At 39.1% G+C, this 17,993-nt stretch overlaps 1 protein-coding gene across 2 annotated transcripts in view; it reads right to left on the bottom strand.

Moving 5' to 3' along the window:
• Positions 1–17,993, bottom strand: part of PCCA (propionyl-CoA carboxylase subunit alpha) — a 293,304-nt gene that overhangs the window by 131,554 nt on the left and 143,757 nt on the right. For both annotated transcript variants that reach the window (XM_075090133.1, XM_075090123.1), the window contains 2 exons: positions 13,440–13,550; positions 4,008–4,110 (listed from right to left, as the gene is read on the bottom strand). In XM_075090133.1, coding sequence (XP_074946234.1) covers positions 4,008–4,110; positions 13,440–13,550 — 214 coding nt within the window. The remainder of the gene's footprint in view (positions 1–4,007; positions 4,111–13,439; positions 13,551–17,993) is intronic.

Genomic DNA, 17,993 nt, shown 5'->3' with positions numbered 1-17,993 from the left:
TTAGATTTTAAAAAAAACACACACACCAGAAAATGCTCTAAATATTAGATTGCATAACAAAAGTAAATATCTATATTCTGTAACTCTGAGCACACGCAGGTCTCCAGCAGCTGTTCTAGCTAAAGGTTGGCAAATTAATCCTAGGAGACTGTTGGTCTCCAGGGGCACATAGCAATGCAGATAGTGGAAACTCACCTGTGGGTGCTCCACCCAAATCACAACACAATTTATTCTAACACAGGAAAGGCAAACCAGCCTTCAGCCTGCGGCCTGTATTAACCTCAATGCCACACAACCTACTGCAACAAAGAATCCCACTATAGGGGTCACGTCTAATTGAAAGTAGTGGAAGAAGGTTGAGTGTTTGATCCTAATGAGGCAATAGCTCACTGATCATCAGAGTGCATTCCAGCAAGAACCTTACAGTTGATGATTCAATCACCCAGGGATTGCAAAATACATATTTCCCAGTCACATCCCTGCAAATACCATTGACTGGAGAGGAGAGCCCCCCTCATGAGACTGCTACTAGTCTGATCTGTGGCCCACCTCTGCATCCCTTTTACAAGCCATCCTCTACCCATCTCTTTCTCCTTGCTACACATTGCCACCCTTCTAGCTCTTGCAGAATAATTTCATGTCACAAATACTAAACCTGGTTCTGTCAGAATGATCTGAAGTATTACTAACTGCTTCCAGGCTAATATGGGTCATTTTAGCAAAAACCAGAGTAGAAAGCAACTACACGCCTATACAAAATCACACCTGGATATCTGGGGGAGGAGGTGAGAAAAGGCAGAGACCAAGGAAGGAGCAGGCTGGGACAACAGTTCCTTAATCTGGCTCAGCTCCATTTCACAGTCTCAGTAGTACCGCTAGTGAAAGGTGGAGCTTCAGTGAAGACTTCCAAGCATGGTTCTTTATCTATCTGGCTAGAATAACAATCCTGAGCTTAGGCTGAATAAATCATGTGGGGAAAAAAGGGAACTCGAAATACCCCTGCAGTTGTGAGAAGAATGCATATTATACATGTGGCTCCCAAAAGGGAAAAGAAAACAAACCAAAACCAAAAGATAAGCATATAACTCAAGTTCAGAAAAAAAAAATTGTCTATTTGGCAGCTGTGACAAGTTTAGAAGAAATAATATATTATTTCAAAACACTACTTTTCAGTGCAATTCCTCACACAAAAATTCCTCATTTGCCTTCAGTCCATGCAAAAAAAAAAAATATGCTGTCAACATAAACAGTGCTAGAGTGCTGAAATTTTGAAGATGATCATCAACATGGCGATGTAGTTTTCCAAACCATTAGAAGAATGTCACAGATCAACTCTGGAACATGCAGTCTGCCTAATCCACTTGCATCCTCCAACATGCATTTAAAATTCCCACAGACTCCAAATGCCCAATTCTGCCACAGTGAACCACATCCAAGATTACAACTGTCCTTTTTGATTTTTTGCCAGTAGCACAGGTTCCTGCTCTGCCCTTTTGATTTACTAACGTTTTTCAAACAGAGTGCCATTACACCAATAAAGATGCACTTTCTACAGCCACAATCCTGCTCCCTGACAAGTACCCATGACCTAGAACACTTTCAACCACAAGTCAGATGCAGTTTGGGTAATTTAAGGAGATGGTGTGAGGGATCGTTGATGAGGCTGCAGTAACTTGTATGCTCCACAGTTCTCAGTCCCCTCTAGAGGGAGTCCACTAGCTGCTCTAAGGAGCAGAGAACACTGTCCAGGACACTGCCCAATCCTTTGATCTCATTCTGCCTTTGTTTCTTTGACTTTGCCTCTGAGGGAGCTGCATGGTTTTGGGGAAGGGGTACCATTATCAGGTTTGGATTTCTCTGGAAGTTACATACCAGTAAGCCTTTAGCATTAGCCTCATGCTATTTGGCCTCAAACAGGCAGCTCTACTATCACTAAGACAAGCAGCTCTAACAATATATGTGGATTGAAACAATGACCTATTCACTAAGAACCACACTCAAGCCACTCTGAGAAAATTTTAAGGCTCAACTTCTGAAGGCTTCATTCCAGAGCTGCATGTCACAACAGGCAGAGAAGATCATCCTTCGAAAGCTGAGCTGAACATAAGTACACTGCATCATGGCAGAAGAGAGTGATCTTCCCTTTACTGAAAAGATTTGTTAGCTCCACCATTTAAAATCCAAAAAAATCAGACCTTAATCTAGTCTTACCAAGCACAAACTTCATGTGGTCAGGCTCTGCTGCCTTCTCTGCTCATGCTGGAATGGAAGGAGTTAGGTTAGAAGGACTCAAAATTAAGCTAATTTTTTTCAAAGCAGGAGTGTACTTGTTTCCCAGTTGCAGCGCAAAAAGATATGAATGACCATGCCTTACTGCTCAATGCAATTGTTTGTTTACATATTTGATGTCTCGTTTAAAACAGTTGTGCATGTCTTTTTCTATTAGGATACACAGATACTTAGTATTGAAACAAAATACTTGCAATAGAAAAAAAAACATTCAAAGATTCTTCAACAATTGGACTCCTTTTTTTTTCCTGTTAGCAAGTAAGAACATTTTACAGGCCAGAGGAAAAAAAAAAATGAAATCAGAGTAGCGAACGCAACAGCAGTTTGAGAATCACTACTTAAATCAAAAATTCCTATCCTTACTCTAGGTACAAAGTAATCCATTATTTCTCTCTTGCAGTACCAGACTACTTCCTATGCTGGCCAATAAAAACTACAATCGAGGCTCCTCCTCATTTTCCCTCATTCATCTTTTATTTAGGCAACAGTGGCCTCAGAGTGTCTGTTCTTCTCCTTACGCCATTTGCTATGGAGGATATAACTTGTGGAAGGAAATAAAAAGGTGCTTTACTTTCCCCTATAGGTGCATAAGGAAAGCAATGACCTGGCCCTACATATGCTATATATTACAAAGCTGTTATGCTTGCTCTAAGTGTCTTTTTTCTTTCTTTTTTCTGGCTTGTTTTTTTTTTTTTAACACCATATGGTACTATTTATCTTTGTGGGTACAAATAAAAATAAAGACTTCTTGAAACCACATTTGATTTATTCCTGACCACTGTAAAATCAGTAATCGAATACACTGTCAAACCACTGGCATGGAATGTGAATAATGTCTATCCTGCATTCTGGCTTCCCTCTCACACAAACACACATACATGCAACTTCATTAAAGAATATGAGGCAAGAGGAAAGTGTCATCATGAAGTTAAGATTCACTGTATGCAGCCGTTGCAAACACCAACTACCAAAGCAAGGTTCACAAATTCAACTGTTCTAACAGAAGCTCAAGGCATTGACAATGATGGGCCAGAGGACAATGAAAGCCAGAAACATCCTAGAGGAAAAAAGCATACTGTTCCAAAAAGCCGAAGTAGTGAATTAGTATTTTGACACAAAGTACTGCAACGGCTAGCCAATTAACAGTACTGCCTAGGTTACCAGCAGCTACTACCCAAAAAACTGAGGGAGCTGGGGAATAAAAGCATCAAAAAAGGACATACTTAAAGCAAGGTCCTGATGCTTCCTTCATTTGCCAATCAGAAAGTGTTTCCAGAATTAGACCCTAAACTATTAAGATTCATCAAGGTAGCAAATTACTTATGAATCCGCAATATTTTAAAGTGCTGTAGCTGAATATTCATATTATCCCAAAGTGCTTAGATCGCTTCAAATGGGCACATGGGAAATTTGTGATGCTCAATTTGTGGTGAGTTACTAATGCAGCAACATTTTGTATTAATGAAACTCCTGATGTGCATTAATTACTGCACTGGCTTGTAACACATTTTTGTGCCTATTAGTTTGCTAATATGTAGAATAAAAATAATCATGTATGACTTGTGTGAGTAGGGAAATGTAAGCTGCAGCTCATCTGAATTTAGGAAAAACAGATTATATTAAGAAAAAATGCAGTTTCTTAACAGTGTCTCTCATGCACGAGAAGATGCCATTAACAAAACGCATCAGCACATCTGAGTTCCTAGAAACGAACTTACCTCTGAGTCCCTAGAAATCGCTGTGATCTCAGTTGTTCAGCCACATACAAAGACGCCGCTGTTGCCAGTAGTTCTCTTCTTTCAAGATCTGTCAACTTGTGTCCTAGTTTTCAAAAAGCAGTTAAAAAAAATTAGATACTGGAGACCAACACAGACACAAAAAGTAACAACTACCAGTGAAGACACTGTTCAGTCCTTATACATGAAACCAACATTTTTTTTCCCCTTAAATTAAGATGAGGCTCAACATAGCAGACGCTCTGAGTTTTAAGACTTTAAATTAAATTGCATGTTTTCATACAGATCAGCCCTACTGCTAACACTGGTATCTCTGTTAAAAACAATTTGACAACTGAAAGAAAAAAACTGAACGATGCTGCAACATCTTGTTTTCGTTACTGAGGTGTCACTGGTTGACATATTGTGCCTCATGCTGGTAAGGAATCCATCTGTACATTAAAACTCGCTCAAAATATACAGCATTCTTTCTCAGTCCGTTACTTTGCAAAGGCTACAGAACTTGCAGGCAAAAGGGATAACACAACAATATAAACCGCAGAAATAAATGTGGATAAAACTACTTGTCAGCCCTGGGTCATTTGGTGCCATTTGTGTAGTCATTAGTTTGTGATAATGGAGTCAGAGTCATGTTTGGCACTTCATAAGCTGAGAATGGCTCAAAGTAGCGTACCATCTGAAGGCAGGCAAGCTAATAAAGGTTTGGACACAGAGGTGGAAAACAGGGTGACTGGAAGCAGGTTTTCTCCCAACTTGGTCTTGTTCCGGAACATGCAGTTAATAAGAAATTCAACTGTCCATTCAGCAGGCTAAAAGAGCACATTGTCAGAGCTTTGCCTGTCAGACCTTTAGGTCAGAAACTGCACAACACAGATTTGGTATGAGAAGCTGGCATACATGTGGCCAAGACTGGTGGTAGAGAAGTCGAACAGTCAAAACTGATGTGAGAGGGGGCAAAAAGACAGGTTAGGTAGTCAGTCCAAAAGGTAGCAACAGGAAGTTAAAGTTGACGTAGAAGAGGACAAGAAGTGCAAAGGTGAATTGTCATGGAGAAAGAGAGGCAAACTTTATCCTCAGGGGAGACATTTTGCACAGATGAAAGCAAGGGTGTTTCAAAGGCCAGAGGAGAGGAAAAGGCAATAAATAAAGTTTAAAAAAGACAAAGGTAAGACTGAAAGATTTCGCTGAATGCAGTTACAACAGAGCTCTCAAAGAGCGCTTTATGCAGCTGCTGTCTGCCTCAGCAGACCATCACAGCAAATGCCATCACCCACGGCAAGTACAGACTCGCATGAAGGGATGGGGGAAGAGGTGGGGAAGGGGTTCAGAAGGCTGTATCTCCCTGAGCAGCTCTGCCCACTGGGGCACGTTGCTTCTAGTCCTGCAGCAGAGAAACAGTTACACAGTTCCCTTCTACACCTCTGTCCTGTCACCTCAGTGCTACCACATGTAATGTTAACTCACATTCCTTGGTACTGACCACTAACAAGTGACAATTTTTATCAGCAGCATAAAATAAGACTAACAGGATCCTCAGGAAAACCCAGAATGGAGACCTCTGAAAAGGCCTGGAGCAGACTTCACAGTTACAAGTGCACCATTTCAGAAGAGAGCGTCTTCTGCATAGGGCCCATCGTTCCACTGGGCACATTAAATATGGATAGGTAAAGAGGCTGCTTACAGTCCACCTCAGCAACACAATCACGCCAGTGATGGAAACACACTCATTACAGTTCCAGCTAACAGTACAAAGCAGCTGTCACAGGCCAAAAGATGTAAATTTAAAAATAAAAGCCAGCAAATCTGCATAAATTTATTTTCAATTTAGTCTACATTAACATATTCTGGCTAAAGATTATTGCAACTTCCTTTGCTCAGTGTTTATTATTTTTTATCTGCCTTGAAATGGAAGCTGTCTTTATGGTAACAAACATATGCAGAAATACAAATGTTGAAAGGTTGAGGAACTGGCTTGAGAAACAAACTCGATCTTTCCTTTGTCAGTTACTAGAAAAGCTGATTGCAGAGCAAAGTAAAAAAATGCTGAACTTTTATACTATTTGTGCATACACAAACACATATACCTGTATATATAAGCCTTATATAATTATACAATGCAATAACAACAACTCTCTGGCTTTGAAACATGCCAATTTTCCAGTTGTTTACACACAGCAAAAAAGCTCCGAGATAATTTTTCCAAAATGCTGTGTCTAAAATTGGTAATTCGTTTACATGTCTCAGCTGAAGATACATCAGCAAATCCATCCTAAAACCTTTGCTTTTTCAGTCACCCTGCCTAACATCCATTACAAGTCCATGCAACAAAAACTGCATGTTCCCACCTGCTCCAACACACACTGGTACTATCAACCCCTATAAAGGAACAAGGTAAAACTAGAAAGATCCCAGTTTGAAGGTTTTATTGCATGACCTTCATCTTGGATGAAATCAATAACTGCTTTTGCACTTGCTGTGCTGCAAAAAGTCTTTTCTCCCTGTATCTTCAATAAAAATCAAACTCCAAACAGTGAACAAAGGTCAATAATTTGAAACAGGTTAACAGCCGATCAAGAGTTGCATTCACCTCTTCATTATCGCAAACATGAAAGACATGTTTATCCACTTTCTCTATTTGTCACTATTTGCATTAGTTGCACCATAGGCGTGGCAAGCAGAAAACCAGTCATGACTGTAGTATCCAGTGTGGGCAATTTGCAATTGTCTTCCTAAGTCTCGGAGATAATATAAACTGTTAACAAGAACATACCAAAATTAGGTTTTGGTCTTTGGCAATAAATATACAATCCTACCACAGAATGTCCTTAGCATAACTTTGGAGGGATACCTCAGAAGCTTGACTAAAGGCTGCTTCCTAAGGATGGCAATTTCCCTTTATTATACAAGACAGACTGCCTTAGTTCTCTGCACTCAGCCCCATTTCCCTTGCCTTCTACTCTTGCTCTGCTGCTATGCTCAGCAGAATTTTAAGCAGTTTTAAAGTTAAGCTTTCCGTTACATTACTATATTTGAAAATACACAGATGTGCCAGAGTGTGATACCTTTGTTTTCCTTCAAGTCTTATTTTACCTTACAAGCTACCCCTTAGGATTTCAACTGCATGTCTTGAGGTATAAGTTAATATTCACCATCAATAAAGATACAACGACACAGCCTTTCATGTTCACCATGCAGAAGATGGACCTGAAAAGTAACAAAGCTAACCCTGGGGCATTTGTCCAAGTGCTGCCTTGGTAGGGAGTGAAATGAGTAAGGAGCAAAGCTTCTTCCTCAGCTTCCAACACGGGACGTTCTGTCATTGTTCTTTCCTGCCCTTATCACTGCAGACTCCTGGGCTACACGGAGATTTCATCTCCACCATAAAATGTAAATCAGCTCCCAAATCTCTCTGCTCAACTAGGGATATACTTCTGCATTCTCACTATCACCACTGAACTGAATTATATATGGTGATATAAACAGGATTAATGGCTATGAAATTAAGTCACAACTCAAGGAGTGGAAGCACTGTTGTTCATATTATTTAAAACTAGACTATGCGCATCTATTACTACTGAATCACAGAACCCTGGTCTGAAGGAAGACAAGGAAAAAGTATTTCTCCCTTATTTCCCTGATGTTATGATTGCTTAAATCAATATTATCCCAGTATCCCCCAAGCTGAGTCAAAAAGGTTCATGCAATTACTTTACATAACCAACTTCTAATTAAATTACATAAAAGGTAATTTTTCCCATAACAGTCTCATTTGCATTTTGTCCTAGAAATGTGTTTCCTACTACCAATTACAGGGAAGGAGAAAAAAAACCCCCACGCCATACCACTAAAATGAAAAAAAAAAAAAACCACCCCCACACAAAACACACACCACAAAACCACCCAACACCCACACCAAACCACCACAAAACAAAAACACACCCGACAACACAACCAGACGAGCCCTGGTTATGTGCCTGGGGCTGTTAGTTAATACTTGAATAGTGACTGTTTTCTGATTAGGAAGAATAAAAGTTAAAAGGAAAGTGGGTAAGGTGGAAAGTACAATGCATAATTCAGATCCATACGAACGCAAGCAATGTTTGTATCGCTCCTAGGTTCTGTTCTGGCTGGAGTTTCTCCCCAGTGGATTTTGAAGTTGACCATTACAGACAGCATGTATACCAAGTAGACTGAGGCAGAAAAAGTTGCATGTTATTAGAGGTTTTAATTTCTTCTGAAGTCTAGCAGAGCTTTCCTCCACCCAGATGGTCACGGTAAAAGACAGTCAATATTGTCTGTGTATGCAATCTCAAACGTTCAGAGTATTGAAGATATCTCTGAGAGCTCATGATCACTTATAAGATGGATGCTACAGCACACAAAAAAACCCCACCTCTACTATTTTGAAATTTAAAGGGGTTAGTGGCAGACCAAGAAACATTTCTTGGCTTCACCTGTCAGAAAGTAGAAAGTCAATTAAGCTGTTAAGTCAAATTTTATAATCCAGTAGCTTAATAAAATGAAGACAAAGATTAGATTCCAGCATGGAAAAGATGAATAGAAATAACAGCAACCATCCTCTCCCTTCTAACAGTAACACAGCCAGAGAAGCTGCATTCTCCCCTCCAACTAATAACAGAAGTCTACAGACTCAAATTTAGAAGTCATATCTACAGTCCCAATTCACCTGAAAAGTGCTTTAATTCACAATAGAATCATGGAATGACTGAGGTTGAAGGGACCTTGGGAATTCTTTAGTTTTTTTCAGTGTGGCCTCCCTCCCCTCTGAGCAATCCCAACATCAAATTCAGCTCACGTCACTCAGAGCTTTGTGGAGTCAGGTCTTGAAAATCTCCAATCTATGTGTGCCTCACTGAAGAGCCTGGCTCTGTCTTGTTGGGAACCTCCTCGGTGGCAGGAAAAGGCTGCCATTAGGTCTACCCTAAGCTTTCTTGTTTCTAGGCTAAACAAGCCTGGTTTTCCCAGCTTCTCCTCACAGGTCCTCTGCTCTAACCCCACAACTCTGGTAGCTCTTTGCTAGACTTACTGAAGTTTATTGACATCTTTCTTACATGTGTAACGGGCGTTAAAACTGGACAGAGTATTCCAGGGGTGCTATAATAAGTGTTGAGTAAAATGGAGTAATCAATCCCTTCAACCCACACAATTATAACAAACCCAACGTTTCCAAAAGCCTTCACCTCCCACACACTCTCTGGATCCAGTACGCAATTGCAGGATGGAGGTGTTTCCTTTTTCTTCCTTTCTGTATTAGAAACCGTAACACAAAGGATTGTCCATCAGAATTTCTGCTCTTCCTCTCCACCCAAACGAGGTAAACATGCCAGAAGAGGGGCAAGTAAAGGATTCTTTTTTCTTCTTCCCGTGTTTTGGTATGGCTTTTGAGGCAACCTCTCAAAATGCCTCAATTCTCATTTGCACAGGATGTCTCTCCCACAGAGACTGACCAAGCATTTGAGATGTCATTTAATAACCAAGAAGAGTAGATTATTAAAAAAACCCCTCAGCATTCAAACAGATATGTGGGGCAAAATGGATTAACTGTGAAACAGGCTGAACCACAAAGAATGATCCAGTGGATAGCATACGAACCTAAGGATCCTTGAGTTTAACTTGTTTTTTGTAAAGGATTCCTCTTAGATCTTTGTGAAAATAGAGATGCTTTCTGTGCCTATAAACTAGGGATAATAGCTAGTATATTCCCTTCTCACCAGGGAGGTTAGGAATTACAGAGGCATCCCAGGCTGCTTGGAAGCAGTAGGAAGACAGCTCGCCTGACAATACTCTGTCTAATAGCATGGACTGCTCCTGCATGTTTGGCAAACATTTTTATTCTGTGAGTGAAGTGCTTGGAGGCCACTCTAAGTCAGATATATTTATGTCATCTAACCTAATGAGTGTTGCTGCACCCACCCTCAGGTCCGCAGTCCTCCCAAAACATGCATGTGTGCTCAGAGCAATAACCCACTCCGGCTGACCCACTGCCAGCCAGCACTCTAGCCATCCATCCCTCATATAGACAACAAAAGGGTATGACAGCATCTGTTTTCCCACACTAATCATACCCTGAGCAAGGCTAGTTCAGCACAGCTATATTTTAAAATAATTTGCAATAAACAAACTGGTTTTGTTAATGAATGCTTATTTACAGAAGGGAAGGAAAAGAGTTAAACCCTAATCATGAAAATCACTAAACATTCCCATTCTAGGTGTAATTTGATGTGGGCATCACAGGTTAATGGAAAAACTGCCAAGATTTTTCTAATAATTAATTTTTTCTTAACTTACAGTAAACGCCTTCTAATAAAGGACTTATAATGAAACCCCTGAAAATGAGGCTGGAAAACAAAGCATCTCTTAAGACTGAAGTTAATATTTATATTTGAAGAAAAATGCACATAAGAAGTAGACCAGTACTTCATACAGTCACCAGAAAGAACACAGCTGATATTCATTACTTGCCATCGCTGTAGACCACCAGTGGCAATTGCGTAGTTTACAAAAGAAACACGCTGGATTGCGCTCAAGCATTAATATAGCCCGCATCTTCATTGAATTTTTTTATTTCTTAAATTTTGCAAATACAACACACTTCTGGTATAGATTCCTACTGTTAACAACAGCACGTATTTCTAGGTATTTCCAAATCCACTTTGGCTACACGTTGCTCTAATTTTTCAGATTATCCCAGATCCTTTTTTACAGCTACACGTCTTTTATAAACAATATTAAGATATATAAAAGCTACCTAATTTTCACATCCTCGTATCAGAGTTTTCCCTGGGTATTTATATAAAAAAAAGTTAGTTCAAGTGAGTAGAGGACTTATATAGCATAGGTTATTTTGCTTGTTTTCTCTTGCTGAGCTTCTACCTGTCATCTGCCTACCACCCTTGCTTGCCTTCAACAGTTCCCATTACAGTCTTTGCATTTAAGAAATATTTTTCAATAGATACTCAAAACAAAAAAACACCCTCTAATTCACCTCAACAACTTTTTTTTAAGCCAGAAGGTCCTGATCCAGAGCAAACTACATCATTAAAAGGGCTCTCAATTACTTCAGTGAGCTTTGAATCAGTACTCTTGACTTGCAGTACAAATGCTTTGTAATAATATCTGCATTTTTTTTATCATTAAGGCGGTTAATACATGCTTGTATGATACATGGAAGGAGAAGAGCAAGACTCTTCTTACAGCAGGTAAGTCTAGCCATTTCACCTTTGCCATTCGTTAGTTTCTGTTATGAACTCTCATCTCTCTTGTGTCTTCTGCTGACTAGAGCAAAAGCTTATCTTTAAGACTGTTAATATAATATTAGTGTTTACCTCGGCCTGTGACACTAATAAACCACTTGCATCACTGTGTATGTGCACACAAATGCATACACAGTTCAAGTCAGATGACCCCAAAACAAATTTCTTGTCAACCTGTAATTTGTGGACCAACTAGTAATTAACTGATTATATACAGGTTAACAATGCAATATAAAATATTAAAACAAGAACAGAAGAACTAAAGGCAAGAGTGCCTTTCAACAGTCAAGAATACAGAGCAAGGGGTCTCCTCCTGGGTCAGCAAAACCTGCCCCAGCTTCTTACAAGTGACCAAAGGTCCCAATGACACAGAATCACAAAGAAAGGTAGAATGGTTTATGTTTTTTGGTGTTCCCAGTTGTGTGTGAGCCTGCCTTTTCACAGCATTGTATAAACCTATCTAACATCCTGCATCCTTGTCTTTCTCCTACATTCCCTTCTCCCCATTCCTTAGCCTGCCACTCAACTTTGCATATCTGCTGAAGTTCACCAGATTCGTTCATGAGCTCAGTCAACCCAAGAACTCTCAAAAAAACTACCCCAACAAAAGCAGCAACAATTTAAAAAATTGCCATTTTATGGTGGCTTAGGGAACTGAATCCACTAAGGAAAAGGACTGAAAAGTCCCAGAACCAGACAGAGGACACGGGATTCTGTATTAAAGTGCCAAGGAAGGGAGATGGACCAGCTAATCAGCAGCACTGAGCCTTCAGAGCAGATCATGGTACCCTCAAGTCTATGCTGGATGAAAGCCAACTGAGTTACCTGAAAATTAATTAGGTACATCTTAACAGAGAAGACAAAGCAACATTTGAGCTTCAACCCTCACAAGCTTACTGCCACCCAATGTGACTAACTCCTTGCTTTGGTTGCAGTCAGGAGCCAATAACAAGCTGGATTCATTAATCCTACACGTAGGACACTATCACAAAAGTTGTCAATTACAGCATGATAGAAAGTAGTTTTGTGGATGAACATTCTTTGCACCAAACTCACACACTGAGTCTTGAGGTAAGAAAAATCGGTTCTGCTTCTTAATGAGACTAGAATTTGGCAAGGTGCCAGTCATGTGCAGTGACTGCCAATCTGGCAGTGCTGTCTCCAAAACTGGATGAAGATTCTGCCACATGGGATTAATGATGAATGGGTGGAAAGGACCCTCTGTGGGATTCATAAAGGACCCATGAATGATGAGCTATAAACATTGTATCTGTTCGGTGGTTCATTTTGGGGTGGGTATTTTTCGGTTCTGGCTTGTTTGGGGTTTGGGGGGTTATTGTTTGTTTGTTTTTAAATAAGGAAGAAGTTCTGCCTGAGGTGAACCTTCCTTAACTGAGGAAGAGGTTCTGACAGCTGAGGTGTGAGACCCCTCTAGAAGGACTGAGTCTCTGGCCACACAGGTGAAAAAAACACCTACAGCAGGTCAGCTGAGAGAGAAGACAACTTTTTAAAATTTGATCCTTTTGAAAGGAAACCAATCTACTTGTTTACTTTCATTTCTCTATCAACTGTTGTTACACATTTTTGCAACCAAGTTGTTTGGGATGCTGGAAAGAAACATTTGCATTTCTGTTTATGTTAACCTAGCAGATGAGTTGTTAATTTCAAGGTGATTCCCATTACTGTATGTAATGAGTATTAAGACCAAGCTACCAAAACACTCTGATAAAATGCCAGATCCTCCAGACAATACTACAGTGAATACAAAGGGTGCCAAAAGGCAATTCTAAAGATGTTGCACAAACTCACTGGAGAAGCAATATTGTTGAAAAGAGAAATCTTATCCTCAGTTAACAGTAGGGCACTGTCTGTAATGAAGCACAATAGTATGGTAGAGTTGAACTGATGTCTATTTTACATATTTCATATCACCTACAAATTGTTTTTCTTGACTTTGTATGTACTTCATTTACTATTTTGTCACTACAAGTATGTATTTTGCCTACTTGAAAGTAAAGGAAGTAACCATATCAAATATATTATGCATTATTTAAGAACTCTAATTGCGTGGAATAATAATCAGAAAAAATACCTCCCAAGGAAAAAAAATAAAATTCCAACATTCCCAAATGGAACAAACCTTTAAAACCATCAGGATAGACTTCAGGAAGGAATTTAGTGCTGATGTCTCCTTTAACAAAGCGTGGATGGATGATAACTTCTCGCAGTAAAGAAATATTGTGAGCCACACCTGAAAACAAAAAATCAATACAAAATCAGGTAAACATATTAATCAGATTACAGCAGGAAACAACTTGTAAAAATATAAGCTCTTGTCTTTGTAGAATAAAAACTTGTTCACAGTGTAGAGACCATAGAATTGCTGTAATCAACACAGATATAACAGTTTTGTTCCACTCCTGCCTCAAGATAACCTCCTTAAACAGGCAGTTTAATTAAGAAGTAACCCTTCCAAATCTTCACGTCACCAAGCCTAATTCAAACACTTAGTTATGCCAATGATAGCATGCACAATCAAGAGACTTTTGGTTCAGACCTAGCAGATGTAGGCAAAACAAGAGCATCTCCTTGAAATGACAGATTGGTCATGACTGTAAGTATCATGCCGGTTCCAGTGAACCCTGGCCCACCTAGTCATCCTGCTACCTTATATATATGCACTCTCCTGTGGAAGATACGTGCCATGTTACACTCCAATCACAGCAATGAAAGATCAGTCGTCTTATCACATAAAATTTTATATAACATTTTTATCATTTGTAAGTCCTAAGAGACTCCTGTGGAACTTAAATCTATTGCTTGCTCCATATATAGCTTTATCCAACCTTGCCTGGCCAATTCTTTTATTGAATGCCTTGTTCCCCCTTTAGCAGCATTCCATGACCCCCAAAAAAACCCTTGAATTAAAAAATTACTTATCATACAGCCCTTTGTCCTTTAATTTCTTTGACTATTATACTTTTTTTTCCTCAATTCCTTTATCTCCTTTCATTCCATTTCGCAACCTGTTTCCTCTTTTTCATATTTTCATATTTTTCTTTCCCTTTTCCCCTGCTTTTTGTGCCAACAAAGAAAGACAACTTCTAAAACACAATCTAAAGCTACACAGCTCAAAGGATGCTGCCAGTGTCAGTGCAGTACTTGCACATAAAACAGCAAGTCCTCTGCCCCTTCCTCACAGATGAGTAAAAGATTAACTTGTTCTCTCAGAGACAAAAGGAATAACCCGTATCCAATTCCAGCACAGGCTGGAAAAAACAATCAGGAGTAGATGTCAGCACAAGATACATACTCAGGATAGTTAACACTGGAAGAAGATTGACTAGGGAAAGATTCTAGAGTCAGTGAAAAAGTTTAAAAACAGGTTAAAATAACAGCTGCCATGGTGCAGATATAGTTGGCATACCTTAGTTCAGGCAGCGGGACTAGATGACTTTCCAAAATCCTTTAAGCTTTATTTTTCTTTGAACTTAACATGGCTGTGTAACTAAGTTAGTAACAATACTAAACTGAACTTTGCCAGAATTACTTGCAGTTTAGCACTGAATATGATGGTCATTAAAAGTCATTTAACTGAAATACTAAATACAAAGAAGTCTTTATAGGAGGTGGGAGAGGAAAGCACATGCAAAAAAATCCTGGAGAAAGAAATCCCCAGATAATTTAAATTATCTCCTGCTTACTGCGCTCCAAACCATTTTCAAAGAGAAGATACTTTCTCTTTTGAGAGTAGCACGCAGGTCATCTCTGGAAAGGAAAGTTTAAGATTTTGCAGGTATGAGAAAGACACTGTCTTTATCTTTACTCTCTTCTCAATTGTGGAATGAGATTGTAACAGATAATTTGAAGTGCCACCACAGTTCAATCCCAATAAGACTACACAGAATAACACTGCCTCATAAACATTGCTATTTCTTAAAAAAAGCTGAAATAGACATGCAGTTCAGGGGCATAAACTGTAAGCACTGCCTGCAGCTGTTGCATCCTTTCCAGGTACAGATAAATAAGGAAGCTGCTATAGGAAAGAGGTTACCCAACCTCAGCTGTGCAGTGTGCACATTCTCACCCTTCAGGAAATACAAAGTAATTCAAATTCTTTCCTCTCAGGGTCAAAGGGACAGTCGACTCCAAATCACGTTGCATTTTCCAGGTCACATGAACTTAGGTGTTAGGTGCATACCATGAGGTATAAAATGCAGAACGCATCACAAACTAGATTATCTTGTAAAAATCTATGCATCTGTATCTCTTGTAAAGCACAGGATTTTGAACTTCAACTTTAGGTATGTCTACTTACAAGTTATTATGATTAATACAGTGATGACGCGACTCGCAGTTATTTGCACATTTTTTTCTAATAGCTCTAGTTTAAAATAACATATATAAGAATTCATTGTGAACTCAGGTGTCTCAACTGTAAATTAAGCTATTTGGATTTCTCTGCCTATTGAGATCTCACCAAAACAAGAACACTAGCAGTATAGCAACTGCAAATTGCTGTAGCTACAGAAGGAGATTCCTTTGCACTCCTACTTCTTTTCCCTTTGTGTTTTTCCAGTTTAGAAGCATGAATAACATTCTTGTTATTTTATACGCAGACTACTTCAAACAGTTTCAAAGCTTTTTTTCCCCCTACAGTCTGCTGCTGGTGTGAATTTTCAAGCTCTCTGTGTGGCCGTCACTGAAACCACTTTCAACACACAGAGTCAGACTCAGCCTCATTGAATCATGAAGCCACAGCTTTAAAGACTAGTTCATGAGCCATTAAGTAGCACATTACACAACCAGTTCAATGATGACAAGATTAAAATTTGACCATTTGATTAGAAGAGGACCAGCTTCCTTGCTGCCTGTGACCCAGACAGTCATTCATGGACACTGATTTCATAAACATTGAAACTCACATTGCACCTCCACTAAACATACAGTTTTAAAAATCTTATGGTAAGTGACTGTTGAGCGAGTTGGAAACAAATAAAGTTGTTCTCTGGCTGCTACGAAATCCCTGCAGAATTTCCCATTTGAGTAGTAAGTTGAACTATCACAGATATTTTTGTCTATTGAGTACAGCTTCGGGACTATAATTAAAAGACAAAAGGAGCTCTTCAGTGCTCCCTGACTTTGAATCCAGGATTTAAACATGCTCCAATTTGTAACCGGATCACCTCATGTTTTTCCTTCCTAAACTGCTGTAAGATCCCTGGTGAGATGATGGCCGATGACAGATGACAGAGCTTGGTGTCTCAACTGACTGCCACAAAAGACCTGAAATCAAAAAAATCCTAAGAGAATCTTAATTATTTCCAACTCGCGCATCAGAAAAATCAGAGGCTTCTGCAATGTTTTAAGCTCCAAAATTCCTTTAACAAGTTCAACAGACCAGACAAGCCTAGGTGTTTGGGAAACAATATAACGTATCTGTTTTACATATGCAAATTAAAATATGATATGCAAGATTCCCTTTAAAGGATCATGAAAGGCTATCTTTATCAGTCCCCATGATCATTATGTGAGCAATGACTGCATGGCTGATCTACTTCTCAAAACTGACCTGATACCTTTAGTGATGTTCCCAGTCATACGGCTTAAAAACAAGAAAAAGTACCAGTGTAATCCTTCAGAAGTCTAGAAGTTTTAGATTTGCAATTTAGCGTGACCTCTGTCAAAGTTCATAAGGTCTCCATCTGTGTGTGAGTAACTGCTACGCTACAGAAATATGGACCCCTAGAGCAGCTTGCTCCTGACTACCTGCTGCTTCCAAAACACTGGCCAGACATTAGCCCCACACTCTCACAGGATCAAACAGAGGCTAACAGGCAGTGCTTATTTCATGCGAAGTTAGACACTAAACTGAAGTATATTGTATTTATGTTGCAGTGGTTTTCACGGAATTTTTCTTTTTCTTGACCAGGTCTGCGGTCTGCCAGGAACAAAATCACATTTGTTAACCTGACAAGCCATGACATTTCCAACGAACAAACAAAATCTTAAACTGTATCAATTTATCTCCCCTCCAGAAAACAAAATTTCACTTCAGCAGCTTTTTTTTTTTTTTACATCATTAACATTGAGGCAGAACTGCAGTTAGTTATATTCTTCTTCTCTCTAATAATAAAAAAAATAATAGTCGGTGTTCCTTATACCTCTCTTTTTTTATTTGGCTGTATTTACTTGGCTGTATTCTTCATACAATATTACAGCACAAGCTCAATTTAAGATGTACTACTTGGATTTCAATTCTGACACACTATTTGACAGAATACATTTGTAAAAGAGAGCAGACTAGCATTAGCTTCTGGAGTTTAAATGAATTTTTTAAAATTATTTATCTGTATGTTTTATATATAACAAACACGTATTCCTGAGATTTAATTAATTTTCCAGTTAAATTGTAGTTATTGCCTAATGACTGCATGAGCACACTAAATAATCATTGTTCAGAGCTGACTAGTAACCACTATTTGAAGAAGGCCTCATTAAAAAAAAAAATTCACCAGAAGAAAGTATTCCCCATACAGCCCATTTCTTTATCTTGCCTCCTTCCTTTCCTCATCCTCTGGATTACATCTGCCTTAAAACCTTGTTAAATATACCAGGTTCTTCATTAACTTGCAAACTGTAGCTTAAATCCTAACCTGTCTTCCCAAGAAAACATGAAGAAAAAGACAATAAA

The sequence above is a fragment of the Phalacrocorax aristotelis genome, chromosome 1 (assembly GCF_949628215.1).
Source record: "Phalacrocorax aristotelis chromosome 1, bGulAri2.1, whole genome shotgun sequence".
Taxonomy (NCBI): Eukaryota; Metazoa; Chordata; class Aves; order Suliformes; family Phalacrocoracidae; genus Phalacrocorax; species Phalacrocorax aristotelis.
This window is presented reverse-complemented; position numbering and strand designations above follow the sequence as displayed.